Raw genomic sequence first — 28000 nt, 5'->3', positions numbered from 1 at the left:
GTGCTCAACTCTTCCAAATAAACTGCCCACAAGCAAAAGCGCTTTGTTTTTCCTAATAGTTTAATTAGACTTTAATGATTTATTGCTCATCTGCAAGGATTAATATTGCATTCATTAAAAATCATTCATATACAAAATAAACCTCTCCCTCCCGGCCCGACGCTGCCACCGCCACCCCCGGGCTCCCCACCCCCCACGACATGGCTTATACAGAGATGGAGCCCTTAGGCCGAGGTTCGACCCTAACGTGGATGGGAAAGGGTGGGGACCGTGACCCCCAAGGGGTCCCAGCGTGGGTCCCCTCATGGGGAAGGGGGATGCTCTCGCTCCCCCCCCGCCCCGAAGACGCCCATCCCAGCTCACTGAGCCAGGCGTTGAGTCCCCCGTGAAGTTTAAGGGAGGGTGGAGGGGACCCTGCAAGGCAGGTGATCCCCAAAATCTGTGGGGAAAGCAAGCGACCCAGCGACAGTCCAGGAGGAGACCGGGCAGGGTGAGAAAGAAGAATAGTCAAAGGAGAAGGAGACTGAGGGGAAGAGAGGAGGGCGATTAAAGCCACGAACACCCCTCCCACCTTCCTCCCGTCCCCACAAAGGAGCTTTGCACCCCCCAGGAAACAGCGGCACCCCCAACCCTGCAAAGCCCCAGGGAGGGACCCAGCCAGGCAGCGCTAAAAAGGCAGCCCCAGTCTGTGGGAGGAGGTGGCCAGAGGTGAAGGAGCAGCCCCAGTCACAGGTACCACAACATCTCCATTATCCGTGTACCGGGAGATGCAGGCAGCGAGGGTCCTCCTTCCCTTCACGCTCTGGCCTTGGCAGGGGGAAGAAAGAGGCAATTTGGGGAGGATAAAAAAAGCCAAGAGAAACCTCACTGGGTTGCAAGAAGCTTCCCCTGCCCTGGGACAAGCTGCAAGAGATGGAAAAGAGAAACAAGTCACCAGTGAGGATGGCGAAGGGGGATGAACCGATGAGAGTGGCTGAAACGCACTGCGAGAGGGCAGGGAAGAGCTGAGAAAGCCCAGCTCAAGGGCTGGGGCAGCAATGGGGAGCAGAGGGCTTTGCGCAGAGGTCTCTGGTGCAGAGGGCCCAGGCTGGGGTAGGGGGAAGGCTCATCTCTGCGTCCGTCTCAAAACAAAAAAGTGAAACACCCCCCAAAAAAACCCCCCAGACACCCTTAAAACCACCCTGCGCTTCTCAGTGGGAGATGGGGCCGCTCAGACACAGCGAGCGCCTGCATTCAGCAGGCAGCTGCATCCCCGACACTTCCCCCCACGCCCCCCTTAAAACATCTCTTTAAGGATCAAAAAGAAAAAGAGGAAAAAACAAACAAACAAACAAAAGATGTTTTTAACTCAATTAAGGTGCAGTTTGGCTAAAAAACCTAGGAGAGATGAGGATAATGCTGGGTAAGCGACCCCCGTCCGAATTCAGATTAGCACCCTGAAACAGTGAACTCCCCCGTTCCCGGCCGGCCACCAAACCTGGGCCAGCGGCCACCAAACCTGGGCCACCTCGGCGCAAGGACCTTGGCCAGGCTTGGGGACAGTCACCTATTCGCGAGGTGGCCAGCAGGCGCCACTCTGCTCCTAAGCAGTGCTAGGAGCATTGATCTAGCAGCTAAAACTGGGCTCTTTAAGGCAATTTAGAAGTTGCAGATAATCCACACAAAGAAAGAAACATAAGATAAGGTAGAACAGCATCTCCATATCTGCAGGGATCCCGGCCGAGACTAACGCAGGCTGGAAAGGTGAAGGAAAAAAAAAAAAAAAAAATATCGCTGCAGGAATGAACTGCCCTTGGCACATCAGGAAAGGGAAACCCTCCCCAGGAGCCAGGGCTGGGAACCACCAGCGGCTTCAGCCACATGAAAGCAAGAAGCAAATCCCAGGTTGTCTGCCAAGATCAGACAGAGATGTGATCACGTAAAAAGGGTGAAACTGAGAAGAAAAAGTGACCTTAAAATCACACTGATAAATGTAAAAACAGGTTCCTTTGTTGGTTTAAAAAAAAAAAAAAAAAAGAAAAAGGTAAACCAAAATAAAAATGATCTTTAAAAATAATCTCTCTAATGTTGCCTTGTGTGGTCTGGTCCTTCATGGGTATGGTCCCGTCAGTATCTAGAAGAGAAGGGAGGGCACTCTGAGGTCGTGGGTGCTTGGGGACACAGCTCCTGGGAGCTGCTACTGTCCCAGTGCCGGGAGATGTCCCCAGCGGCACCCACTGGGTGAGGAGACAGCGGCTCCCTGCCCCAGCTGACACTGACCTGTAGTAATTGGGTTTGAAAGGCCCATTTTTGTTGAGTCCCAGGTATTTCGCCTGATCATCCGTCAGTTCTGTCAGGTGGGCATCAAACGAAGGCAGATGCAAGCTGGCGACGTACTCGTCTGGGAAGGGGGAGAGGAAAGAGGGGATCAGGGGGTGCACATCCCCCACTACACTGCTGGGGAGATGATGGACGGACTCATCATATGGCACGAAAAGGGTCTCATGCTGGGTCTGCCTAGGCAGTCCTTGCATCTAGCACCACCGATTCACTGTCACATAAGCCTACGGCAGAGCTGAGCCCAAGCCCTGGTGCTGAGCAAGGCTGGATGTGCACCAAAAGGCACAAGGGTGGCATGAAAAACCTCGAGCAGGAAGGCTGCAGGATAAGGGACACGGGCCAGCGCTGCAGGTTAAGGAAAATAAATCAAACAACCTGCACGTGTTTTAAGGTTGCTGCCTCTGATGGCCTCCCTGAACTCATTCTCTCTCTGGGAGTTTTTTCCAGCCCAGGTTTGAGTTTCTCCTTACATCCAAAACTGCTGCCTGGGGAATAAGTCAGTCTGGGTTCCCTTCACTCACCCATCTTCTTCGGCAGCAGGTACACGTCCTGTTTGTAACGGCCCTCGGGAGCGTTGTAAAGCTCAATCAGAGCCAGAGCCTGCAGAGATCACAGGGGACAGCCCGGGGACAGTCAGGGACAGCCACCAAGCTGGGCAGCACTGAACACCCGCAATGGCACAAAGCTCTCGGCAGCAGATAAGGGTTTGGGAGCCTGAGGAAGGGGGCAACCATTTCCAAAATGCCTTGAAGGAAAGGCTTCTACTTAAGGGTACATCCCTCCCTGGGTCTCCATAATCCCACCACCACTGGGGGAGGACCAGAGAGATCGGAGAGGAGATGCCACCCAGCTTGTTTGCAGCATCTGGGCTTAACGCCCCGGGGAAAACCAGAGCACAAGGATGGAGGAGAGGGGAGCAGCTCTAATTCCATAAAACCATACAGCTGCCGCATCACGCAGAAATGAAGGGATTGCCCGTTTTAAGCTGGCGGCATTGCTCCAAAAACCAGAGCCACTCCTTCAGCAGAAATCAAACTGCATCTCCCCCAAGTGCCAGTTCATGCAGCTGAGAGCCAGGTCCAAAACAGAGCCCTGGTCCCCGTCAGTTTGGGCCGACAAGTGTGAGGAGAAGGGAATTCCCCACCGTTCGCGTGGCTGTCCTCCCCCAGCCATCAGTCCCCTCCGTCTTTCCAGCCCAGCGGGTTTCTTCCATCACTCGCCAACCAAGGGCTGCACCAGCCTCGGCTGCTCGCACAGCCAGCACCGACTGCAGATCTCAGAGCAGAACCAAATTTAATCATCGTTTTCTTTGGAAGGGCAGAGTCACGACAAACAGCGCAAGACACAAGCTGTGTCTGCCCAGCTGAGCCGGCGCTGATGCTGGGGAGCATTTTAACCACTGACCTCCAGATCCCCAAAACTCACCCCAGGGGAGATTTTTGTGCTGTTGAAATCAAAGAGTCCAAAGACAAAACAAAGCCTTGCTTTGAGGTAAGCTTAAACGTGTGCTGAGGGAGCTCTCCAGTGGCTTACAGCACAGCAGGAGCTCTGCCATGAAGCCTGGCTCATTTAAAAGCTCTCCCAGCTGTAACCAAAGCAGTGAGTTCATGCCATCATTAACTGCATCCCAGCCAAGAGGTGATAGCTACAGTATTTCTGGCACTGGTGCCATCCCAGGGACCCATCCAACTGCGTGTTCCCAGCTTCTTCCAAACCGTCCCCACCCCGAGGCTCGTGCAAGGCCCCAGAGCATCCTCCACCCCTCGCGCCCCGGCCCTGCAGTGTACGGACCTGAGTGGTGGCTGTGATGGAGAGAACGAAGGTGGGAACCGTGGAGCAGCTCAGGTTAAGAAGACGGCCCTAGGAGACAGCAGGAGGAGTTTGCAGAGAGCTGAACTTGCCCCCAAAGCCAAACTAAATTGAGTCTCAAGATAGAAGTCACCTCTACTTCCTCCCCGGGGCAGGGGGCAACCACAGCACAGTGATTCAAGGCCCACCTATGTGACCAGAGCATTCCAACTCTGCCTCAGTTTCCACCCTAACCCTGAGCTTTAAGGCAGGGAAATGTTGTGGTCCCTAGAAAGAGAGAGTCCCTCCTACTGCCAGAAGAGCTCAAGTGGGAAAAGGAGACACCCAGCCAGTTTGCTGTGTGGGAAACCCTGCCAAAGCCAGAAGCAGACGGCGTTTGGCTGATGGGGATGGCTCCCGGCTCGAAAGAACAGAGCCAGATGGCACCTCTGTGGCTGCACGTGGTACATGATACCTCCCCTGCCTCAAGAAAAGGGAAAAGAAAATAAATCAAGAAACCCTTTCTCGAGCTCTGAACCTCCTCCTAGCACCTTTCCACCTGGTTAAATCTCTGTTACAAGCTCCTGCACACAGCGATTTCCTGAGAGGTTCAAAACAACATCATGGCAGGACTCTCAGCGCACCTCGGCCAGCAGCACCACCCGCTTCCCATCCGGCCAGATGACGTGATCCACTTGGGAACGGACCCGCTCCCAGGTCAGCTCCGGGGTCCGGAGGCTGGTCTGCAAGAGCAGGAGGAAGAGGCTGGAGTCACAGCGGGAGCACGGCGGGGCAGGCGCAGCCGTCGAGGCCGCAGGCAGACTCACCACGTCGATCTCGGTGTTGGAGTGGCCCATGTTGCACACGATGCAGCTGTTCTTCATTCGGTCCAGGTGTTCTCTGGTCACGACGTTCTTGTTTCCTGCAGGCAGAGAGGGCACAGATGAACCCAAGGCAGTGGAAATATAAACCCTCTGATTTCTCCTTCCCTGCGCTTGAGTCAGAGAAGCTCAGATTGGGGCAACATCAGATGAACTTCCATCAGGATGAGAGCCCTCCTGGCTGTGACAACGGAGAAACACACGGGATGAGTGCTGAGCGTTGGTCCCACGAATTAACCAGGCTCTGGGAGACCCCCAAATACCCTTGGGACACACGGCTGTGATGTCCCTCCTCCTCCCAGGGACTGAGGAGGACTGTGGCCAAATAGCAGACTGGGGGGGGTAGGAGGAAAAGCTCTTGCCAGAGCAGAGCTATTGCTCTTGTAAAATTAGCAGCACGTGGCAGTGAAGCATCCTCCATCCCCAGCTCCCCCAGCACCCTTGAGACCCCCACTTGGGAATGACTGCTTCTTCTCGGCCTGCTCCAAGGCTCACCCACAACCTTCTCATCCCTACCTGTGCAGGTGATGACGACATCCACCTGACGGATTACTTCACTCAGCTTCACCACCCGAAATCCGTCCATGCTGGCAAAAAAGGGGGAGAGGGACCACGATGAGGAGGAGAAGCCTGTTCCCTCTCTGGCCCAGGCCAGGAGGGATGGTGCTGTATTGCTGCAGCAGCTCCCAGCTGCTCACACAGCAGCCAGGCTGTCCCTTCCACACCCCCAGGGACGCCAGATGCGTGAAGAAGGGCTGTGCAAAGGATGCGGCATCAAACCTGCTCTCACAAATGTTGGAGGAGCCTGGGGATGTGCGGAGCATTCAGCCAGCCCTGCATGAACCCTCGAGCAGCCTTCCCAAGCCAGCTGGGGCAGGTGCCTACTGCCTGGTACCCCACCACTGCCCCAGCCCTTCCCCATCACACCCCAACAAGATGTATATTCTCTGAGATGAGCCACAGATCCTCCTGGCTCTGCTTCAGCCTCTGTCGGGGTTTACAGGAAGCCAGAGAGCAAACGAAGAGATGCTCACACAAGCAACATGTAACATCTTACCAAGCTTGGAGAGCGCAGATGGGGTCGATCTCCGTGACGTAGACAATCGCTCCCAGGGCTTTCAGAGCGGCGCAGCATCCCTTGCCGACCTGCCGAGACAAAGCGTCAGCATGAAGCTGAACACAGGACGCTCAGAGCTCTACAATCCCTTCCCTAAAACAGCCCAAGCACATCCCAGGCTGGGAGATGCTTGTCCCAGCCACCTGCCCAATGCCAGGAGCAGCTCAGCAATGTACCTGGCGAGTGGCACTTCTGCCGCAAGCCCAGCTCCCCCTCCGCAGCCACCAGCCCTCCAGCACAGCCACCAGCTGGCAGGAGCTTTCCAAAACCAACACGCTTGCAGCCTGCAGAGCCCCCAGCACCACAGGAGCCCTTCTGAGCTCTCCTCTAAGAGATTAAAGCCAGTCTGGACGAGCATGCACTTCCCCCACTTGCCTTTAAGCCAAAGGCTTTCTCTGGCATTCAGAGCTGTCCTGCACTGATCGGGGGACAGATCCTCCATCTGACGTTCCCCACTACAGCATGGGGGAGAGCAGAGCTCCTGTAACAGCACTTCTGACTCTATCCCTCTCCTCACTACAAAATTAAAGTGAAGTCTGGCTCTCCACACCACTTACCCACACTGAGGCCTGGCTAATCTGCACGTACCTGTGCTCAGCCCCATTTTCTGACCAGCAAGATGCTGCCGGGCAAGAAACACCTCCAGAGACCCCCTTATCACCCGGTTCCAACCTCAGGTCTTCTGACAATAGCCAGGCAGGGTAAACTGGGACTCCAACCCACATCCAAATGGGAAACCAGTGAAGGTAGAAGGACTCTCTTGTTTTGAAGAAGTCTGGTAAAACTCGGGACAGGCCCTGGAAACTACAACTCCCAGCACAACTCATGGCTGGACAATCAGACGCCACCCCGGAGCGCCTGGGCGAGAGCCAACACAGCCTCTTGTCGAGCAGAGCTGGGCTCCACTGGTGTCTAAATAAATTAGTAAGCGCGTTCCTGCCGGGAAGAGCATTTGCAGCTACTGCCAGGCCCTTCGCAGCACGGGAAGATAAACACCCACACAGACAGCGCACAGATGGAAGGAAGGTGTCAGCTCCCGGCTCCGTGCTCTTCCAGGGCAGAATCATTTACAGGTTCGTGATACAATTCCCCTCTGCCAGAACGTTATCCACCAGCGAGATGCAGCCTGCCCCTCCGCCTCCTCTGTCACAGGCTCGGTGACAGCCGGGCTGGATGCTGAACTCGGTCCAGGGACAGCAGATGGGAGCACCCATGGGTAGTTATAATTCAGGCCAGCGTTCCCAGCAACTGTCGTACTTGCAGCCCAGCTAATCTGCAGGCAAACTGGGGAATCTGATGCTTGTTCTGCAGGCTCCCAGCAGGTTCTAGCAAGATTCTCCCTGGTAATCACTCACCAGGTTTGATCTACTCCTATATCAAGGGCAAGTGGTCTTTGCACGGGGAAGAAGCAGGATGCTGAGCCCAGGGGAAGGATGGCGCGGGGGGAGGCTGACTCACAGCTCCACCGACAGCCGCTTACGAAACTCACCTCCCCATAACCACAAACCACCACTTGCTTCCCTCCAAACATCACATCCGTGGTCCTCTTCAGGCTGGGGGACAGAGAGAGACCTGTGTTGGGATTAGTCAAGCGCACACCGCTGATGGCCACGGGCAGCGCTGCGCCGCGAGAGCCCCCAAAACCAGATCCTGCAAGCACACAGCAAGGGCAAAGCAGCGAAGAGCCCGATCCCTGCTCGAGAGGAGCCGGAGCCAAATCCACCAGTGTGAGCGACAGCGCGGAGGGGAAGAAGGGTTGGACTCACCCGTCCAGGATGGATTCCCGGCAGCAATATAGGTTATCAAATTTCTGTTTGGTGACGGAGTCGTTCACATTCATGGCTGGGACACAAAGCTTCCCGGCCTTGGAGAGCTGGTACAGCCTGGAAGAGGACAGAGGCGTGTCAGAGCAGTGAGCAGCAACCCAGTACGAGATCTCCACATCAGCCTTCCCAAATGTCCTACCTGTGCACGCCGGTCACGCTCTCCTCCACAATCCCTCGGATCTTCTTGAATACGTTGGGGTATTTCTTATAAACCCAATGGGTCAGGTCCCCACCATCATCCAGGATCTAGAGAACGGGCAAGGAAGAGCATGGAGCAGTCAGGCCTTCCACTGGGAAAAGCACTTGCTGGGGACAGGATGAGGGAAAAAAAAAACCAAACAAAAAAAAGAGATGGAGAGCATCTTCAGGCACTGATGGAGGGCTGTTTGGGCAGAGGCCTGGGGGCCAGGACTCCTGGGTTCCCCTAGTTGCCAGCAACTCGGGGTCTCCTCCAAAACACAGAGGATTTCTTACCCCCTGCATGGAGCTGATGGATCCTAACAGGGTTTTCTGCCCCTGCTATTGCTCTGCAGCCTGGAAACGTGAGCACAGGCAGCACTAACTAAACAGGCTGAGATCAGAAGGACGCCACAACATTCATGCCCTGAAAGCAAACAGTGGAGAGGAAAGGCTGCGGGAGCTGTCACAGCCCACTGACACATGCTATCACGTCGTTAGTGATCACGGACCATGCAGTAAGGCAGTGAGAGGCATCATCTGCTTTCAGGAAGGGAAAGGTCCCCTGCAGAGACCTTCTCGCCTTGGGAGAGCGTGGATGGGATCTGTGTCAAGAGAGGAGCAGCTGGGGCAGCTCCCACAGAGCTGACTCCAGGGGGGAAAGAGGTCCTGTGGTTTCTTGGCTCGTTGGCAGCTCCCACGCCACTGGGCTGCATCAGCTCAGGCCATTGTCTCTGCAGCTCCTCCAACCCCCATGGTTGCCCCCAGCCCAGCTCCAGCTGCCATTCTCCAGGACCCCCACTTTAACGGGGGCTCAGAGGCCTTTGCAAAGCCAGCAGGTGCCGAGGCAGCCCCAGCAGGACCCCAGGGAGGGAAGGGTGAGGAGCACCCAGTGACCACTCCACGGAGGAAGAGGAAGGGCTGGAAGAAGGCTCATTACCATGTTGGCTTGCCAGCCATCTACGTTAACACAGCGGTCAATGCACCACCAGAAGTCGTCCTCTGACTCCCCCTTCCAGGCAAACACGGCAACACCTAGAAGAAGACAACAGCATCCTTGGCATCTGCTGTGTTTGGCAGAGCTCTCTCCTGCTTGGCCAGCTCAGGAAAGCCACGGAGAGGAGGGCCAAGGGGCGACGCAGAGCTCAAACCGCAGCCCACAACAGGATCAGACCCGTTTATCCCTCCCCTAAAAGATATTTGGTGCAAACCACCCCTCAAACCAGCTGTCTGGGACAAGGCTGCAGAGCCAGGAGGGGCTGGAAGGGCTCTGCATCCCCAGGCTTGGCTGTACTCACCAGCTTCTGCTAAGGCAGCTGCCACTTCGTTCTGGGTGGAATAGATGTTACAGGCAGACCAGCGGCACTGCGCTCCCAGAGCGCACAGCGTCTCGATCAGCACCTGCGAGACAGTGGGGTGAGCGGCAGGCCCGGGGCAGTGGTGAGAGGCCCAGGCACAGCCCTGCACAACGGGCATCGAGGGACCCATCAAGGACCCATCAGGGACCCATCAGGGACCAGTTCCAGCAAACATTGCCCTGGGGAAACACATGCAGCAGAACCTTTGCAAAGCGTTTCCAGAAATGTGAAGGTGCATCCTCTGATTCCCCAAAGCTGGGAAGCTTAAGGGACTTTCTTTCCCCAGGAAAAGCTAGTCTCTCCTACCCCAGACACCCCAAATAAGCAGCCACTCACCGCAGTCTGTGCTGTAATGTGGGTACAGCCCACGATTTTAGCTCCAGCCAAAGGCTTCTCCCCTTGAGCTCGTTTCCTGAGTGAAATCAGAGCAGACATGTCTGCAAAAGGAAGAGAAGGCTTTTAATGACGGCTTAGTTCAGAGAGGCCCCTCTCTGACAGCCCTGCTCTCCTTTCCAGGGTCTCAGGCTACATCCAGCCCTAGAATTTTTGTTATAGTTGTTAGACAGCCAGGGAAAAAACCCCACGTCCCTGGCCTGGCAGGTCTGTCCAAAATGGGACCAAAACACCAGTGCCATTTGTCACAGCCACGTAACAAGAGAGGTCTGGGACAGGTACTGCCCAAGGAATGCAGCTAGGGAGTCACCAGCCCTGCAGCAGAACAGCATCAAGGAGAAGCAGCTAAAGAAGCTGAAAACAGTGCTGCCACAGCTTAGAGGACCTTCTCTAAATGTGCCTGGATTATCTTCCCCTTCTAGGCTCTGGTAGCATGCGTCCAAAAGGTGCCCAAAAGCAAAGTTACCCAATCACCCCCCTGGAAATGGTAACTCAGCTTCCCACAAACCCCAGGGGAAGGGTTGGGATTGTCAGTTTTCATGTCTCCGAAGGTGTTGCAAGATCCTTGCCCACTGAGGTTTCTCATCCAAAGCCACCAGAACATTAAACCCTGCAGGAGCTCTGCTGCTGTTAGAAAATGGATGCCGCACATCGTTAATGTTTGCTGTCGTGTCTAGCTCTTCCCCACGTAATCAGCTGATTTGGGGGGGGTAAGACAGGGTATTCAAGGCTGTAACAAGAGTTGTGGGAATTGCCACGGCTCAGCTTCTCTCTGGAGAGCACAAAGTCCCACAAACCCCACGCTCCACTTTTACCTTGCTCAGCGATCTCGATCTCCCGGCGCCCAAACTCTGCCTGCTTGATGTTCTTCACACAGAAATTGCTGCTGCCTTTGGAGTTGGTTTGTTGCTTCTCTCGGGGGGACACCTCATCATCGGAGCTGTCCGTGTAGGAGGCAGCTAAAGCCAGGAGAGGAAGGAGTGTTACCTCAGGTCTCAGGGACCTCCTACCCTTTTGGGTGCGTTTCAGTTCCGTTTTGCTGCCCAGCTTTCATGCACAGACACTCATGGCTCAAACTACAAATCTCCTAAGGAAAGTGAGTGTCCAGAAGGAATTCTGCACTCTTGTTCTCTAAAACAACCCAGAGATAACTGGGTTATCAACTAGTAATCAATGCCCAAGCTTCAGGAACCCCCAGAATTATCCCCTCCACATCCAAGTACAACACAGCAGCATGGAGCATCCTGACAAGCGGGTGAGCAGCGTGTTTGCTCACAGCGGCACCGACGCCGGATCTGGGAGAGGATCAAGCACAGACAAGGAGCCCAGCACCTACCAGAGCTGTAGCTGTCAGTGGAAGACTGCGAGATGGAGCGGGACAGGGACCGACGGCCCGTCTTGGTTGGGAACTTGGTGAACTCCTGCATGTCATCTGCAAACTGGATTTGCTGAGAAGTGCAAAGGAAGAGAAGTGCTAAATCAGCAGGTGCTCCTTACAGCATGTCGTCTTTCCAGGCTACACAGGCCCGTGGGTCCCTCCAGCCCACCTTAACTGCTGTAGTCACAGAAATAAGCATCACCAAAGGCATCAAGGAACAGATCTGTGGCTACATATGCCAGAAATTAAACCCCCTCCTCTGCCTGATCATCTCTGTCACCCGAATGTTAAAGATTTGACACTTAACACCTGAAGACAAAAAGAGCACCCAGCGAGGCTTGAAACATCTCCTTTAACCCACCTCTGGCTCCCTGAGGCTCCTCCAAGAAAATCAGATTGCTTGTACAACACAAATACCGTGCAGCCCTCCAGACAAGCCCCGCGCAGGCAGAGACCCTGCTCCCGACAGACCCTGTCACAACTGGTCCCAACGGATTTCTGCCCAAAAGCACAGCAACAAGAAAGCTGGGGTGGTCCCAGCAGAAACTCAGATCCCTGGTGCTTCCAGGCTCTTCCCCAGGAACGGAGCATCCCGCAGGTTAAAAACACGGCACCTCCTTCCAAAACCGACACTAAAAGCAAAGGGAAAAAACCTCAGCCAGAGAGAACATTTCAACAAAAAGTAGTTGACATTGCATTGGCTTTCAGTCTCCTCAGTGTTACAGATGTTTCCATTGTAAGAGAAGCCCTAAAACAGCCACCCCTCATTCCTCTCTCAGCCAGAGGCAACTCAAGGCTCCAGCACCTACCACCAGCTCATCAAATTAAAGTGCATTGGGCTGAAAGGAAGGGAAAAATAGCCCCAAACTGCTCAGCTGCTGCACTCACCCCATGTGATCAGCCAGGAAAAAGCCCTATTACTGCTTCTGCAAGAGAAAGACAACAGAGATGAAAGGGAATTAGGAAAAGCGCCAGCAAATCCAGCCTGACCACCCCCTCCTCGGCACACTGCCACGCAGGAGACCCCGACAAAGAGCCCCAGCGTGGCCTCTTCCCTCTGATCATGTCGCTGCAGGATTTAATTTTGCCACTTAACAAGGATGAGACATCATCACAGGGAGTGGGATTAACAAAGCATCCCCACAGACCCAGGAGACCTCGAGAAGAGTCCTGAAGAAATCAAAATGATGGAAGAGACAGGCCACAGTGGCCTCAAGGAGGGGTTTTCCACGCCACAGCCATCCCAAAAGCTCCCTGAAAGCTTTGATGCGGGAAACAGCCTTCAAGGGTAGAAGAATGAAACTATTTACTTGAGATGCTCTGGCCCAGAAGGGAGGAATCTGCATACTCTGGGTCTGGGGTGTCTGCAGCACTAGTATGGCTTTTTGGGCTGTAAAATGGAGCCACGGTTCCTGGGGAAACCCAGCTGATGGGCCAAAAGCAGTGTTGGTATTCTGCTCAGGAGGGGAAACAAGGACATGAAACCTACTGCTCAACCCAAGGGAGGACATGGGGGTTGAAGAGGGGAACAGAGTAGCACCAGATCAAGCCCATCACCACACCCAGGCAGGCATCCCAGGCATTTTTGTGGGTGCTGCTGCTAAAAGTTTTTTAGCCAGCTCCTCCATACTGGACACATTTCCAGCCCGGTATCTGCTTCCCAGAGCAGACTTCCCAGCAGACGCCCGTGCGGTTCTGACGCAAATGGCATGAATTTGCATTAGTGGAAAGAATGGGAACGCTAAATGGGAGTTTTCAGGTTTGGTTTTGCAACTGGTTTAGGTCCTTGGGTGCAGAGGGAGGAACTGGAGGACATCATAACCTAGAGCACTGCTGGGAGAGCTGGTACCGAGAGATAAGAGGTGCAGAAACACTTCCAGCGAGCAACACCAAGCAGGTAGCAGCGGTGTCCTCAGGGCACAGGGCCGGAGCTGGCAGGCACAGCGGTTTCCCAACCAAGGAATGATATTGCTGGAATTTGTTCAAGGTCTGTTGCTTGGATCAATCTTTCCTGGACGGCCTAAGAAAGGCTTGTGCCACTTCCGTGCTGGTGTATTGCTCATGGGCATTTCCAGGGCGGGGGGAAACAAAATATCAGCAATTTCAGAACAGCAAGATTTCCACCCCTTCGCGCCCACATCTTCCTCTGGCAACTCAAACCAGAGGGTGTAAACATGCCCCATAAAATAGCTGTTGGCATTAAAATAGCTTAAAGTGTTAGTTGAGGAATTTTCTCCATCTCAGGGAAAGATTTCTAGGGAAGAGGTGAACCCAGGAGGGCAAAAACAGATAACTCAGACTTTGCTGCTCCGGGCTAGGATGCAGGTGGGTGTCTGTCCTTGCTTACAGCATCCAGGACACAGGAGCCCCAGGTCAGAGCATTTCCCCCGCGGTGAAACGTGCTGCCTGGAGGGTCTCATGGAGCAAAGCTCGTTTGGGATGTGACAGGAAGGAGAGGGTGGGGATGGAAGGCTGCTGCGCTTCCCAGCTCCACACCATCCCCGCACCACCAAGACAACAGAGATCTACCAGACACTGTCATCCCCTTCAAGGGACTGGCTCGGGGTGTTAAGCCAGCTCCAAGGCACATTTTTTAAGAGAAATAGCAGTTCTAGAAATGAGGGGTTTGAATCCAAAGGGGGGGGGGGGGGGGGGGGAAGGAAACCAAGTGCTGAATCAACCACAATAATCCCCACCATGGCTTTACCAGAGCTCATCTGAACTCCACAGCTTAGCAAAATCTGCCCTGTCTAAAATTATCAAACGTGGCAAGCGGCTTCCAAATCGAATGAACCATTTGCACATCAAACCCCCTCCAAGCCCAGCAAATTAACAGAGCGTCCGGCAACCAGCCGAGAGGAAGATGAGGGAGGACAGCGGGTGCTGCGGTCAGGCAAAGCGACCGAGGCGACTGGCAACGTGTGTGACCGTCGGGCGCGTTACCTTCCATGTGCCGGGCTCTCTAGCTGCATTAAGGCGACGGAGAAAATCTCGTAATCCCTTGGCTTGTCATGGGAATTTGAATGAATGGCATCCCCGGCCGGGGGCTGCGAGGAGTCGGCTGTGGCTGGCCAGAGCCGGGCTGGCTTGGGATTGGGACTGTCCGGCTACTGAGAGCACGATCGCGAATCACATCCCAAACTTCATCCTGCTGGAAGAGGCTTTTCCAACCGGGTGGAGCACAAGGCTTTAAGAACAAGGAAAATATTTTTTTGTCCCAGGAATTCATGACCAAGGAGGCAAAACAACACAGCACCGATTTCTCTGCACAGAAACAGAGCGGGGGTGTTTGCCAGCATCGCCACCTCCTGACAGGAGGAGATGGGCCGGGGTCCTGATGGAGCCCTGTGCCAAATCATTAGCTCCTGGCTTGGTACAGCGGGGGTTTTTTGGGAGATGCCCAGTAGGAAAACACCAGGATCCAACACCTCCCGCCAAGTTTTGGCAAAGCGACACTGAACGCTGCCCGCTCCCAGTCACACCTGCCAAGCCAGAAGTACATTTTCTCCCCTTGCGAAACCTGGCGCGACCGTGCCCATTCCCACGCAGATCCGACTCTTCCCAACAACGGCTGCTCGTTTTCAGCTCAAACCACCCCTCCATGCCCTGAGTCTGGCTGGGCAGGAGGTGCGGGAACATCGTCCTTGCTGATACAGCACGCCAAAAAGGATCAAATGAGGTTCTAGGGACCCCCAGGGCCTCCCAAGGCAAAAAAAACCTGCCACCTTGTTTGCCTGCACCATCTGGTGCTTCCCAAAACCACCGTGAAGTGAAACAATGGGCTTCAGCGAGCCTCTCCCTGCGCTGTGAGGTACCTGCCCACGCGTGGGCACAGCGGCTGGGCAGTCCTGAACCCAGCAGCACACGTGCCCCCAGCACATACAGCCTCGTTTGTTTAATTATTACAACATACGAAGGGCAAACAGATTCCAGATCTGGACTGCTACCACCTAAACGGACCAGCAGCTCGTGACTGCTGGGTGTGCCATCCTCGATGGTTTATCCTGCGTTTTTCCTCAGCAGTCAGGCTAGTGAGCAGCTTTCTGAGCTTACCAAGTAAGAGAAGTTCCCCCCCTGCCTCTGAGCTGCAGAGGACTCTATAAATCCAGCTGGATTTACCTTGGGCACAGATGAGCCAGGCACGTCCCTCTCACAGAAAACAACCCCACTTTGAATTTTAAGACTCTTTCCATCCCCAGAACGGCTCCAGAGAGGATGCTTGAGCTCCTTCACCGTGCCAGGCATCCCCGACTGCATCCTGTGCAGCCTCGGGGGGCAGCAGCGGAGCAGGTTGCGGAAGGAGGAGAAGGTGGTTTTGGAAAACATCCACCGATTCACAGCCATCCCCGGGGCCTCATGCTGACCTGGTTCACCGAGGCGCAGGCTCCACAGGGGAAAGGACACATGCTAGGGAGCAGCTCCAGGCTCCCATATTGCCACCACCAGGTTTGCCTTAGCAACCCTTTTTTTTTTTTTATTTGATTATTATTTTTCATTAGGGATGTGAGGGATGGCACATCCACAGTGGTGTAAAAAAAGCATCCTTATGTCCTTACAGCCCCTTCTGTCCTGGAGTAACTGGGGAGCGGAGGTAAAAGAGCAGGTTTTACACATCACCCAAGATAAGAAGGAAGCAGTGAGCCACCTAAAACCATCCAGCTTCCTAAATTTCCTCTACCACGTCCATGGACATGATGACAGCGCAGTCGCCCAGGAAGAAACAGCAAAATCAGAGCAGAGCACGTTCTCACAGCAACACAACTGCCTGGAAAGCAAGAAAATCTCCAACCCACTTCTGCCCTCCCAGGAGAAAGTCTGGAAGGATCCAGGGTCCTGGGACCTCTCCTTTGACTGCAGAAAGCCAGCAGCAGAGATCAGGACTATTCAGAGCAGCCAGTTCCCCTTATTTAATCTCCTCTCCCAAACAAAATCTCTCTGGCAGAGGCTAGGAGGGCACTGCCGGTTGCCCACACCGCTAAGCCCTGACGTGCCCTGTCTTTTAAGTTCATCATTTCTTTGTCATTCCTGGAAATTCAGCCAGACTAGAAATGCTTTACAGTTCAAATCAGCACTCATCCTCCTCACCAGCCTCACTTGCACATGAGACGTGACCAGCAGCTTGTACCAGGGCTGAGTTTTGCAGATCTGGAGATGAGCACCTTCTCACACCCAGGCTTCAAATGCTGAGGATTCGTTACGTGCAGAAGAATCGTTTCATCCCGGGTAGCTGCGGCTGGTTTCTCACGAGGAGCTGGGTCCTGCCACACTGCTGAGTTCAGGCGTTTCTAAAGGACAAGTTGTTTTAATCCATGTATTTGCAGAAGCGAGTCGTCACGTTCAGTCAACGCAGCAGCAAGGGAGGGAAGAGGCACCCAGGGGCTGAGGTCTCTTCAGCCACACATCAGCATAGGAAAAAAATAAATAAAATAAAATGACCAGCATGAGGCTTTTCTTCTATTCTTAGGTCAAAAAGAAGAGACGAGCAGCAGGTTTGCTTGTGCCACCTCCTCAAAGAGGGGACAGCACTCTTCCAGGCTTTGCTCCTGCAACCAGCAGGTCCCAGAGGGGACCTCACGCTTCCCAAGCAGGAGAAAAGAGCCCTCCCCAAAAGCTACCCACGGTCTCCTGCCACATTTGCCCTCCTTGGGTCGAGGGGCTGAAACCACCCCAAGGCCACTCGCCGCAGGTTCCCAGAGTCTCTCCCCTGCGCTGGCCCCGGGGCTGGCAGCAGTCCCGCTGCGGCGAACCAGTGAGCGTGGCTGTGCCAGGGCGCTTGGTTTGTTTAGAGGACTTGGCTGCCGCTGTCCTCAGACCCCATCTGCCCCACTTCCAGGCTGGGAGAGCCAAACCCCTGTTCCCACAGGACAGTGTCTAGACATGGGGCAGGGAACCCACCGCAGCCCCCAGCCCTCGGGCACGCAGGGGGACGCAGCTCCTGCTCCACAACCCGACGGGACATGTGTATTTTTGGGGTGGAAATCAGCAAGGCAGGCATGGATTTTTTAAGGTTCCTCTGCTGTGAGGTTATGCAGCCCTGGAGGGGTATTCCTGGACCACAGCATCCCATAAAGGTTGAAGGAAAGGAAATCTCAGGTACTCTGAGCAGAGGGATGGGCGCAGCAGGATCACTCATCATGCCCACTCCCAAATCACGAGCAAGGGGCAGTTTTTGAGGTGGATTTGGCCTCATGACTCACAAACCACTCCATTCTACCACTTCCAAGCTCCAGCCAAGCGAGCCAGCACACACCTAGATGACAAGCGGCTGCATGAATTCCCACGAGGCTGCGGCCAAGCTCAGAGGACAACCAGATTTCCAGGTCAAATCAGCTCAGCAGCACCCCAGTGGCAGAGCACAAGGCTGGGTGTAGGCGGGAGGGGGCTGCATTAGCAGCGCCCATGGCTTCAGCCCCATCGTGCTGCAGGGATGCTGGAGGAGCAGATCGGCAGCCGGGCGCTCAGCAGGCGTCTCCTGATCCTCCACACCCACTGGCAGAGCACCAAGGGCCCTGGATAGAGCTCCAAGCGGCACAGCCCTGGCTAGAGAAGTTTTATGGAGGAACAGGACCTGCTTCTGCCTCAGGTGTGGCTTTTGCAACAGGACAACTTCCTCCTGACAGTTCCCCCAGCCCAAACCTTTAGAAAAAACCTCAAAGAGCTTCATTCAGACAACACAGCTGGGAAGAGCTGCCTGAGGGTGCTGCTCTGCTTTTCGGATCAAAGCACAATCAGAGCTGAATTCAGCGCCGCTTGGATCTGTACCTGTAGCTCCCAGAGGGTTCACAGGGCAGGTTGTTCCTCCCCAGAGAGACAGAGACCTGCCTGGCACTCTCCCCACTGACTCCCTGAGCAGGAACCGCAGCCAGATCTCTGCCTGGAAACCTTTACACCGCTCCTGACAAGGAAATAAAGAGCACTTAGGTCCTGGCAAAGTAAACCGGCCAAGCCCTGATACCAACCTCCATCCTTCACTGGCAGAGGAGGGCTGGTTGGGTAAAGCACTGGTGGGGGCAGAAAAAATGTTTCCATGAGTACAAGAGGAGAATTAAGGACTTTCACACAAATCCCAAAGCTCAGCAAAGAAGAAGAAACACCAGGAAAGAAATGGGCCCATTCCAAAGGTTAATAGGCTGGAAACCACGGCAAGATCTCCGTCATTATGGGAATCACTGTAAATGCTAGTTAAAGGAAAAATAAACAGAAGGCGGGATTAAATAAAATAAATGTGATTTTGAGTGCCCAGCTGTTAAATAGTAACTGGGAATAACTACTGCCTTATAAACACCTTGAGGTCAAAGGTGCACTGCCTCCAGCAAGAGCAGAGGGAAAGCTCCCCACCAGCAGATAAGGCACCACTCCTTGGACTGCAGGAATCGAGGCAAAGGCTCCTGGCTGGAGCGCAGAGGGGTATCTCCTTCACAGCTGGATCGGCAGATAGCTGGGATCCTTAAGGGCACTGAACTCCCATCAGGTTAACCCCACGAACCCAGCACGGCTACCCAGACAGGCAAACATTGCTTTCCACAGTGCAAAAGCAATCAGCTTGGCTTGCTGGGTCAACTAATTAGCTCACACACACATCTCCCCCCTCATCAGACAGCCTGGAGATATTAAGGTATGTGGAGGACAGACTTGGAAATAGGGGAAGCACAGCCCAGGAGAAGTCTTTAATGGGTGCAGAGGTGGCCACGATGGGATTAAAGACATCCCAGACTTCTCGCCTATGGATTCATCTGTGGTGCCAATCCAGCCGTGCGCCTGCGGCAGAGCAAGCGTTTGGGCAATAAGGTAATTGGTATTAATTGGAGTTACCTTGCTGGGAGGATTGCACGGACAGGACTGTGGGTTAAGTCATTGCAGTGGCTTGTGAGACAAACAAGGGACTAACGGCCTCAAACGGGCCGGCTGGCTGCTTCGGAGCTGGAAACTCGTGGAAATGTATTTGTGTGTCATAGCTGATAGGGAATCATCTTTAGTTAGCATCAGTTTTTAAATTAATTAGAAAACTCCTCTACAACCACAGCTGCGCAAGACCAAGGGAACACTTGGAAGTGCTGTCAGAGGGCTCATTCAGCTCCACCACACGGGTCTGACGCAAGGGTTAGACACAAAAACAAACAAATTGAAAACCCCAAACCTCTCCTCTGTAATACTAAAGCAGTCCTTGTGTTTTTGGGGAGGAATCAACCTACCCGGCACTCCGGGTGCCCCACCTGCCTCCTTTTCTCCCCCAGAACTGGCTTGCAGAATCAGAGCATTTCAAGACCTCTTTTGGTCTTTCAAGAGACCAATACAGCAACCTCCGCCCAGGCGAGGCTCCAGCTACTCTCAGCTACGCCTCGAAGACCCTCCATCCCTATGCCAGGCTCTAAGGGGAAACGCCCGGCAGAATCAGCATCGAAACAGGAGCAGCCTGTTTGAAATAAATCCCAGAGAGCCAGGAAATACAGCTGTTCAACTGGAAAACTGGAAATGCATCCTCCCCGTGCCCCTGCCCTGCCTGACCCCTAAAAGCCCCTGATAGTGGTATTTCCACAAGCGGATCACGTAGAGCTGCCCTTTTCTCATTTACCAATGTAACTCTGTTTTCAGCCCTGGAAAAGACTTTGATTTTGATGCATCTGGTTAGCAAGGCAGAATAGAAACCCCAGGCTTCAGCTTAGGCTGTTCACTGCTCAGGACTCAGAGGAATCACTATCAGGATGGACAAACATCACCCTCTCGGACACTGACTCCTCACATCGGAGCAAAGTCGACCCCTTCCTGCAAACAGGGTTGATTCAATTAACCCCCTTTCTTTTAAACGGGGCAGGAGGGATAAGAAGTGACATCCTTGTGGGGATGGCGAGCTCGGAGAAGGGGTTGGTTAATGTAGGGCGATGCAGGCTCTGCTGCCTGCAAGAGGCTGATGGCTCCAAGGTCAACAGGGATCGGCCAGATGTTCTCGCTCCAAAACATGCCCAGGTTGGATGCAAGCCTCTCCCCACGGTGCAAGAAATGTGTGATATTCGAGGCTCCCTGCGGGGAGGTGAAAGGAGGAGAGACAGAAAACAGCAGACACAGGTTCAACCTCACCCCAGGCCATCTGGAAGGAGGAAACCAAAACATGAATTTCAGCAAGGCAAAGCCCCGAGGAAGCTCCTTTCCAGGCTGCCTACCTTCTCTCTCCTCGCAGAAGGAGCTATTCCCTACGCCCACACCTTGCAGATAAACCAGGCTCCCACAACCCCCACCCAAATCACAGCTCCTGAATTAAGGCAGCTCCTTCTCTGCCAGGCACGAGCGGGTCCTGCCAGCGAACTCCAGGTCCGCAGGAGGCAGCCAAGGGGAAGCTGTACCCACCTCGGAGGGCCGCGGGAGCCTCACCCGAATTACAATGCAGCCTGTTTGACAAGCTGGAACATCATGTCCTCGGCCACCTAAGTTCTTTGGCTGTCACCAACCTGAAGTAAACAGATTCTGCAGCAGCAATAAGCTCGTTACCAAGGCCACCGTATTGATCCCGAAGTGTAATTAAAATTCACAGTTCAAGCAGCCCAATGCGACAGGGCAACTTCCTAAAGGCATGAATAGCCCCAACTTCCGCATCCCGCCTCCTCAGAGGCAGGGAGCCCCCACAGGGAGAGACCAACTGCTCAAAAAACACCCCAAGGGGCAGCTTTCTCTTTGAACCATCAATCAAGATGCCCCAGAGCACCCGTTCCCTGTGCCGTGCCCTGCCAAGGGTTAACCACGCTGAGATGATGCTTAGCCCAAGGTTAGAGGGGTACGGTGCAGATCAGGTTCAGGCGCTGGTCCCCAGGGCTTTGATAAGGGGCTCGAGCATGCCCCACAGAGATGGTAACAAGATGCTCCTCCTTGGTGGGACTCCCCGACCCTCCTACAGCAGCCCCCCACTGATCCAACCTACAGTCCCATTGAGAAAGAGCGGGGTGACGCTCTGCAGAAGCATTAGCACAAGGTCCTTTGCACCCGCAGCTCCACGGGGCCAGCGGCAGGCCCTGGGACAGTCACCTCAAACGTCACCACCATCTGCTGAGTGAAGGTGAGTCAGAGTCCCCAGATAAGCAGCTCTGATCAAAGGGCTCAGCAGGAAACGCAACAAGCCCTCTGCAAACGTAAACGTCGTTCGCAGGAAACTCCTGATGATAAAAGACACAGCCAGGCATGAACAAATCTCTTCAACTGAGTGCCGAGGCCCACACCTCCCCCTGCTCAAACACCTGCAACGAGGCACTCGCTGGCTCCTTGGAGGAACGATGAGGACACGATCCTCACCAATGCCCCACATCGAGCCAGCTGGTTATTCAAAAGGATCAACTCCAACCTGGCCTTGAAGAGCTGCTTTCCAGAGCCAAAAATCCCAGCCTCAACCTCTAGCAGGGAGCACAGGAACAGGCTCCAACATTTGCCCTGGGTGGAAAGCACAGTGAAAACTGTCTAGGTCCCAAAGAAAGTATTGTGGTAGGCCGGTCCCTAGCAGAAGATAATCTCGCATTTTGGGAAAGGCCTAAAGAAAACACTGCGCTTCTGCCGCCAGCAGACTTCCCACGCTCCAGACCTAGCTGCTCACGTGGGAAGGAGGCTCCCACCAAGCACAGCGGGGCTCACAGGAGAGCCAGCGCTGCTCAGATGGGTGGCCCCCACACCCACACCATCAGAAGATGACAAGAGACACTTCTGAAGGCTGGGGAGAATGAATATCCAACTCCTCTCCCATCTCCAAAGCCCAGAGATCAGAGTGGAAACCCAGCCTACCTCACAGGACTGCAGGAGGAGGCGAATGGAGAAGCAAGAGACCCACGCCCTGGCACGTCGTTTTGAAGATGGCTTATGTCTGTCAGACCTGGAAAATCTCCTTTCTTCCTGCTCTCTGGTTCAGTAACTTAATTAAGCATCTTCTGGCCTTGCAGTAGTGCTGGGTCACAAGGACAAAGCTCCCCTCTGGACAGCAATGAGACCCTCCAAAAAGCCAAACTGCTAAGGACCCAAGAGTGACTTATAACAGAAAGAATTACAATTCTGTCATTTAATACAGCACCACCAGTGACCTGTCTGCTCCCAGCCCCCAGTAAATCATCTCCGTTCAAAACACCCTCTTGGTTTGCTCTCACCATGGGTCAGGGTATGACAGGCCTGTGACCGTCTAGCCACAGCAGTGTGGTCACTTATGAGGGTTCTCCTGCACCCCAAGAAAGGCCAGACCCATCCCAGGGGGTCCTTACAGAGTAGGATGAGCCGTTCAACACATCCCAGCCCAGGCACCTCATTATGAAAAGGAAAAACTACAGTGAGAGGAGAGTGAGAAAGCAAAAAAACAGAGGATTTGGGCAAGGACGCAAAAACAGTCGAGTGTACGGCATCTGGCTAAACTACCAGGCAAGGAGGTGGTGGCTGCTGCCCTGGACAAGCACACAAAGGCAGAGGAGGATTTATGAGCTGGCAGTGTAAGGGATGAAATTAAAGAAAGAGGAAGAACAAGCAACTGCAGGAGCTCCATCAGTACAAACAAGGACAGGCTCGTTCCCCCAGCAGACCGAAGGGAAAGGTGGTTTATTAGCACCCAGCCTGGCAGAGCTGCAGGGACCTGAGATGACTCGGGACTGAGAAAAAAAAAAAAACAGGACAGAAAACCAAGCTCTGGGAAGGGGCTGCGTGCAGGGCAGGGAAGCAGCAGGCTGCAGCAAGGTCAGGCACTGCTCAGGCAGCAGGAGAGCGGCTCTGCAGACAACAGCAAAAAGCAGCAGCAGAGATGATGCTCAGGAGAAGGTGTCCAGCCCTCCCCAGGGGACGGCAGCTCCCCACGGGCTCCATCCCCCTCTCCCCAGCCTTCCCCTGCTCCCATCTCCTGCCACCCCCGTGCCAGCCAGCACGCAGCTCGGCTCGCTACCACTGCAAAGCTGCAGCGCTGTGCATTAGCATTCCCCACCGCACAGCCTCCGCGGGACTCCGCCGGTGCCAGCATCCGCAGGGGCACAGCACCAACCCAAACACACCGGCCACAGCCTCCCCGGCTTCTTGGGGCACAGAGTTGCCCCGTAGCTCAACTCCCCGAAAGCAAATTCGAGGTTTTAGCCCATTTCACGCTCCAGGCGTGCTGCATGAGTAAGCAGATCTGTCTGCGGAGCGGCCGTCTGTCTGTCTGTCGGCACCCAGGTGTGAAGGAGCCCGCCGGACGCAACGGGGATCGGGTGAAGCGACAGACAGGGACAGCACTTGCCAAACCCCCCCCGCTTTGCCGCAAGCACAGCGCCGCGTCCTTCCCGCTCGAGGGTACCCACAGCTCGGCTCAGCCAGGAGTTTAAGGCTCCACTGACCGGCTGATGTGAATTCAGAAAGCAACTGCTGTCAAGGGCACCCGCGGTCTCCAGGGAGGCAGAAGAGCAGACACCCAGACGCAGCGGTGATGGCACGCAGGGATCTGGAAGAGTACAACCTGCCCTCGAGCCCTCCCGTCAGCCCCACACCCATATTCACTTAACCCGGGCAAGCCACAAGCCTCAGTGTTTCCAACCTTCCCCAGCAACACCAAGGCACTCATTGGAGAAAGTAGAAAGCTCAGCATCACTTACCTCTGCCTTTAAACCACTCCCTGCCAAAGAACCGCCTCGCTCTGACCAAAGCTGGTGTTATTTTGCTGACAGCCCGATTTCCCATAAACTGCAGTGAAAAAGGAGCTTCGGCAGAGCCAGGCAACCCCAGCTCTTGGGGGGAAACCCCCCCCCCATTTCTGCAGAAAGGCTACAGTTTCATTCACCTCGACTGCGTCGGCTCCTACTTAAATCCAGAGTTGATCATATTTAATCTTTTAATCTCTTACCTCCTGCTCTTTCACTTTTTCACCTTAAACAAGTCACTGACAGGAGAGGAAACAAAGACGTCAGCGATCGCCCAGGCTGGCTGCGCAGCTCAGGCTCACTCCGGGTGCCCCAACGCAGGCTGACAACAGCAAGGAGGACACCGACTTCTCAGCACCCGTGGGGCCGACGTGCCCCCAGCTCCATCCGAGGTGCTCCCCCAGGTCCGAGCTGGGCATGGGACGCTGGCGGGCTCACGCCGGCTCTTCCGCTGCACGCTGGCGCGTTCCCCCAGCGCCAGCCCAAGTGAAGGCTCCTCTTTGAAAAGCTATTCAGTGGCAAGTCACACAGAGGAGACAGAGCCTGCACCAACCTTGGCCACACTCCCACCCTCCCCATCTCCAAACTCCTTACGCAAACTGCATCGGCAAAGTTCAAGGAGTCCAAAAACCCAGGGAGAGAGCTGCTTCAGCAGCATGCCAAGATTTCCCCTCCCTCAATGCTGGTAAATCACCTCTCTCAACCATCTTCTTCGCTGGCCTCTGACCACGCTGAGAGCTCTAGGGGCAGCGAGCACAAAAGTCACTTCAACTTGCATTGAAACAGAATCGTTTTAATGGTTTAATTGCGATCCTGCTTCGAAGGCATCTGAACTGGGGGCACTCAACATCTTATCTCAGGAGGGCAATTCTCCCTTCCTAGTCCTTTTATCCTTCTGCCAACGCCTTCGCTATTACAGAGCACTATTCGCAGTAACTAGCCAGGCAAGGAAAACAGTGGCCCGAAGCATTTTGTTCCTTGACCTCAGCTGCTTCGCACACTCCCCAAGATCTCGCTGCCTGCCAATGTTATCAGCCTCAAATGTCGTGTGTCGCTCTGGGCACCTTTAATATCATCACCCAGCCAGGAAAGGCTGCAGCAGCTGCCCAACTGACCGTGGCTTCTCGTGCTGTGCCACAAGCCCGCGCAGGCAGCAGCAAATTCAAGGTGATACAGCATCCCATACCCCCTGAGACACGAGCAAACTTTGCTTCTGAGGATGTTGGATCGATTCCCTCCTCCACATACATCACATTTCTTTTGACGACGCATATTTTGGCCCCGTAGCATACTTCAGGGTTAGCAGTTTGCTCTCCCCTCTCAGATCAGCTGGCTGCAGCCTCACACTGTTAGCTCCTCAGCTTTAAAGGAGGACAACGGTAATGAAAAGGTGAAAACAATTCCCGAGTTTGAGCTGTGCTGAGCCACTGCTGGAAGAGAAAGATCCCAGCTCCGCATTCCTCTGCTCCTTCCTCCAGGCTACGTCCACATAAACAGGGCTGGGGCGCAAGGAGAGCCTCCAGACCCCTGCTCCCCGGCAGCAGCCGTCAGCCTGGGCGAGGAGAGATGCCTCAAACACAGCTGCCTGACAGGAGCCCCTCCACGAGGGTCAGATGCTCCCCCAACCCCACCGCTGGCCGGAGCAAGTGAGAAGAGACGCTCCCCCAGAGAAGGAGAACGTTTGCGTTCCTGTGACTGCTTTGCCTTTGCTTCCAGCGAGGAGGCAGGCGGCTGCAGCCCCGGGGGGAACACGATGTTCAGCACAGCAGGGACCTCCAGCTGCAGCTGCACGGATCCGTGCAGCGCTCGGAGCACAAATCTGCCTCGCTGGCAGGACCCGGACTTCAGCAGCACATTACTGAGCCCGGCAGGGCCGCACCAAGCTGGGGGTGCAGGTCTCCGAGTGCTCACCCATCAAAAAGCCAGTTACCCGAGTTAGTGGAGGTCCTGCGCCCTGCCAGGGCGGCACGGCCAGTGCTTGCCCGCCTGCGGTGCCATCCGTACACCCCAAAAGGTGTTGTCCAACCCCAAAAGGGTTACACAAGCAGGGCCCACACCGCGGGCAGCAGCACCAGCAGATCTCAGGAACTCCTGTGAGAAGGCCTTCAAGGATGAAAGGGTAAAGAGGTGACTCAGGAGAGCTCAGCACCCAGGGCTGCGCTGGCAGCCTCTTCCCCAAGCCCAGACACGCTTCCACCCACACTTCCAACAGACCCCCTTGCCCCAAAAAGAGTTCCACACTCCCAATTTCCTCCTGCTGCCCTTCAGAGCAACCTACAGCAGGATCTCCAGGTCACTGCTGCCAGCTCGTCCTATTTAACGGGTCCCTCTCCTCTGGCCCCACTGCAGAGCACTGTCACCCCCACACACACAGTCCCCAGTGGGGTCCCAACACACAGGGTCCCCCGACCTTACCTGCCTGTCCCCTTGCCCGTGGTCACCCTGCCCCCCAGGTATCCCCATGGCACAGTCAAGCCCCCCACTCTGCTCCCCAGCTTTCTGTTCCCCACCTTCCTCCCCCGCCAGAGCCAAATCAGCCCCGGCCCCAGCCCCCCTGTACCAGGCCACGTTTCCCCCCTGCTGGTACCAGCCCCCCATCAGCACCCCCTCACCCCCAACCAGGCCAGGGCCGTACCCCAATACAAAGCTCTCTCTCCTCAGTATCCAATCCCTCCCTATTTCACCCCAAACTGGGCCAGCATCCTCCATCGGGCTCCTCCACCCCGGCTTGGTACCAGCTGCCCCTCAACGGTACCAGCCCCCGCCGATTTCTCTCCCACTGAATGGGGACAGCCCCCCCTTCCCACTCACCCCCCAAACCGGACCAGTTCCCGCTTCCCCAGGCCCCCCCCCCACTCAGGGCTGCCCTTCCCAGAGCCGGACCAACCCCTCCCGAACCGGGCCAGCGCCCGCCGGTACCGGTACCTTCTTGGGGGCCTTGGTGACGGTGGCCATGAAGGAGTACTTCTCGGCGTCCTCCACCTCCTTGGCCTGCTTCACCTCCTCGCCGCCGGCAGGCTCCGGTACCGACATCCTGAGGGGGAGGAGGAGGCAGCGAGGCAGGCCGCGGCCGCCCGCGGTACCGGGCGGGGCGGGGCACGGCGGGCAGGCGGGTGCGCCCCGGTTGGGCTCGGCTCAGCCCGGTTAGGCTCGACTAGGCCCGGCCGGTCCCGCGTCGGAGGCTCCGGTGCCGCCGGCTCGCAGCGCGCTGCGGCGGGGACTGCGGCCGCCGCGCTCGGCGCCAGGGGCGGCCCTGCCGTGACGTCAGCGCGTACTGACGTCAGCGCGCACCCGCCGGGCAAGTGAGGCCGGACGGCGGCGCCGGCAGGAACGGGCACGGCGCCACAGCGCCCCCTGGCGGCGTCGGGGGGGGGGGGGGGGGGAGGTGTCGGGGGCGGGGCCAAGACAGGGGGCGGGGCCAATACGGGGGCGGGGCCAGAGAAACCGAGGAGGGAACAAATCCAAATTAATTCACAAAGATAAAACAAAAGAACAAGGTTTTTCGGGAAAAATTATTTATGTTTATTCAGGGGAAACAAATGAAATCAGGGGAAAAAGAGAAAAAGAAAACAGTGAATGAAAATTAAGTTGGGGGGAAAAAAACAGGGGGAGAAAATAAATTGAGGAAAAAAATGAAAAATTCAAGAAAATGGAGAAATCAGGGTGAAAAGTCCAATGACACAGGATGGTGGCAGGAGCAGGACGTGGCCAGGCAGTGGTGGTGGCCCGTGGGAGCCGGGCACGGGGACAGCAGGGGCACGGGGACAGCAGGGGCATGGGGGCATGGGGACAGTGGGTGCCCTTTGGACCCCCCAGCCCGGCCGGGGAGGGGACATGCTGGGCCTGATCCTGCCCCGCTCTGACCTCTGAGCCCGGGAAGGCAGAGGGAGAGGGGGCCCCAGGGGACATAGGGGGTGGGTGCTCAGCCCTGGGTGGGTGCTCAGCCCTGGGCAGGTGCATGATTCAGGTGGGTCCCCGGCCCTGAGTGGGTGCCAGCACCCACCAGCATGGTAGCCCCTGGCTCAGCATCAGCATAGGGCCAGGTCCGTGACCTCTCCAGCCCTCGTTACCCATTAACGAGCTGAATGGGGCACCGAGGTCCCTGGGAATCACCTGGATGTGCTGGGCCCTGTTTGGGGGTGCTGG

General features: G+C 55.4%; 1 protein-coding gene across 11 annotated transcripts; it reads right to left on the bottom strand.

The window, feature by feature from the left end:
- Window positions 1-42: 42 nt before the first annotated feature.
- On the bottom strand, window positions 43-27101 carry AHCYL1 (adenosylhomocysteinase like 1). 11 transcript variants are annotated; one of them, XM_074850592.1, is made up of 19 exons: window positions 14181-14420; window positions 12126-12163; window positions 11599-11869; window positions 11196-11307; window positions 10675-10818; window positions 9803-9903; window positions 9407-9509; window positions 9049-9143; window positions 8071-8177; window positions 7872-7988; window positions 7595-7658; window positions 6046-6134; window positions 5505-5575; window positions 4935-5029; window positions 4752-4850; window positions 4111-4179; window positions 2841-2919; window positions 2260-2380; window positions 43-2113 (listed from the first exon to the last, which is right to left on the bottom strand). In XM_074850592.1, the coding sequence occupies exons 4-19, from the start codon at window positions 11284-11286 to the stop codon at window positions 2107-2109; spliced, it is 1452 nt and encodes a 483-aa protein (XP_074706693.1). In that variant the 5' UTR covers window positions 11287-11307; window positions 11599-11869; window positions 12126-12163; window positions 14181-14420; the 3' UTR covers window positions 43-2106. The 11 variants fall into 11 exon arrangements, 10 of the variants coding, with proteins under 10 accessions (XP_074706693.1, XP_074706689.1, XP_074706698.1 ...); XM_074850588.1 differs by lacking the exons at window positions 11599-11869; window positions 12126-12163; window positions 14181-14420 and adding exons at window positions 16397-16522; window positions 26780-27099; XM_074850597.1 differs by lacking the exons at window positions 11599-11869; window positions 12126-12163; window positions 14181-14420 and adding exons at window positions 25785-25957; window positions 26780-27002.
- Between the last annotated feature and the right edge of the window lie 899 nt (window positions 27102-28000).

The sequence above is a fragment of the Strix aluco genome, chromosome 25 (assembly GCF_031877795.1).
Source record: "Strix aluco isolate bStrAlu1 chromosome 25, bStrAlu1.hap1, whole genome shotgun sequence".
In the NCBI taxonomy this organism is placed as follows: domain Eukaryota; kingdom Metazoa; phylum Chordata; class Aves; order Strigiformes; family Strigidae; genus Strix; species Strix aluco.
The sequence above is the reverse complement of the archived record's forward strand: the minus strand, read 5'-3'. Positions and strand labels throughout refer to the sequence as shown.

Excerpts from the sequence above, each read along its gene's own strand:
- AHCYL1 (XM_074850588.1), bottom strand. The coding sequence starts at position 26,887 with ATGTCGGTACCGGAGCCTGCCGGCGGCGAGGAGGTGAAGCAGGCCAAG. Across the intron at positions 7,989-8,070 it reads AGCGTGACCGGCGTGCACAG|GCTGTACCAGCTCTCCAAGG; the intron begins GTAGGACATTTG and ends GTCCTCTTCCAG. Across the intron at positions 7,659-7,871 it reads CGGGAATCCATCCTGGACGG|CCTGAAGAGGACCACGGATG; the intron begins GTGAGTCCAACC and ends TCTGTCCCCCAG.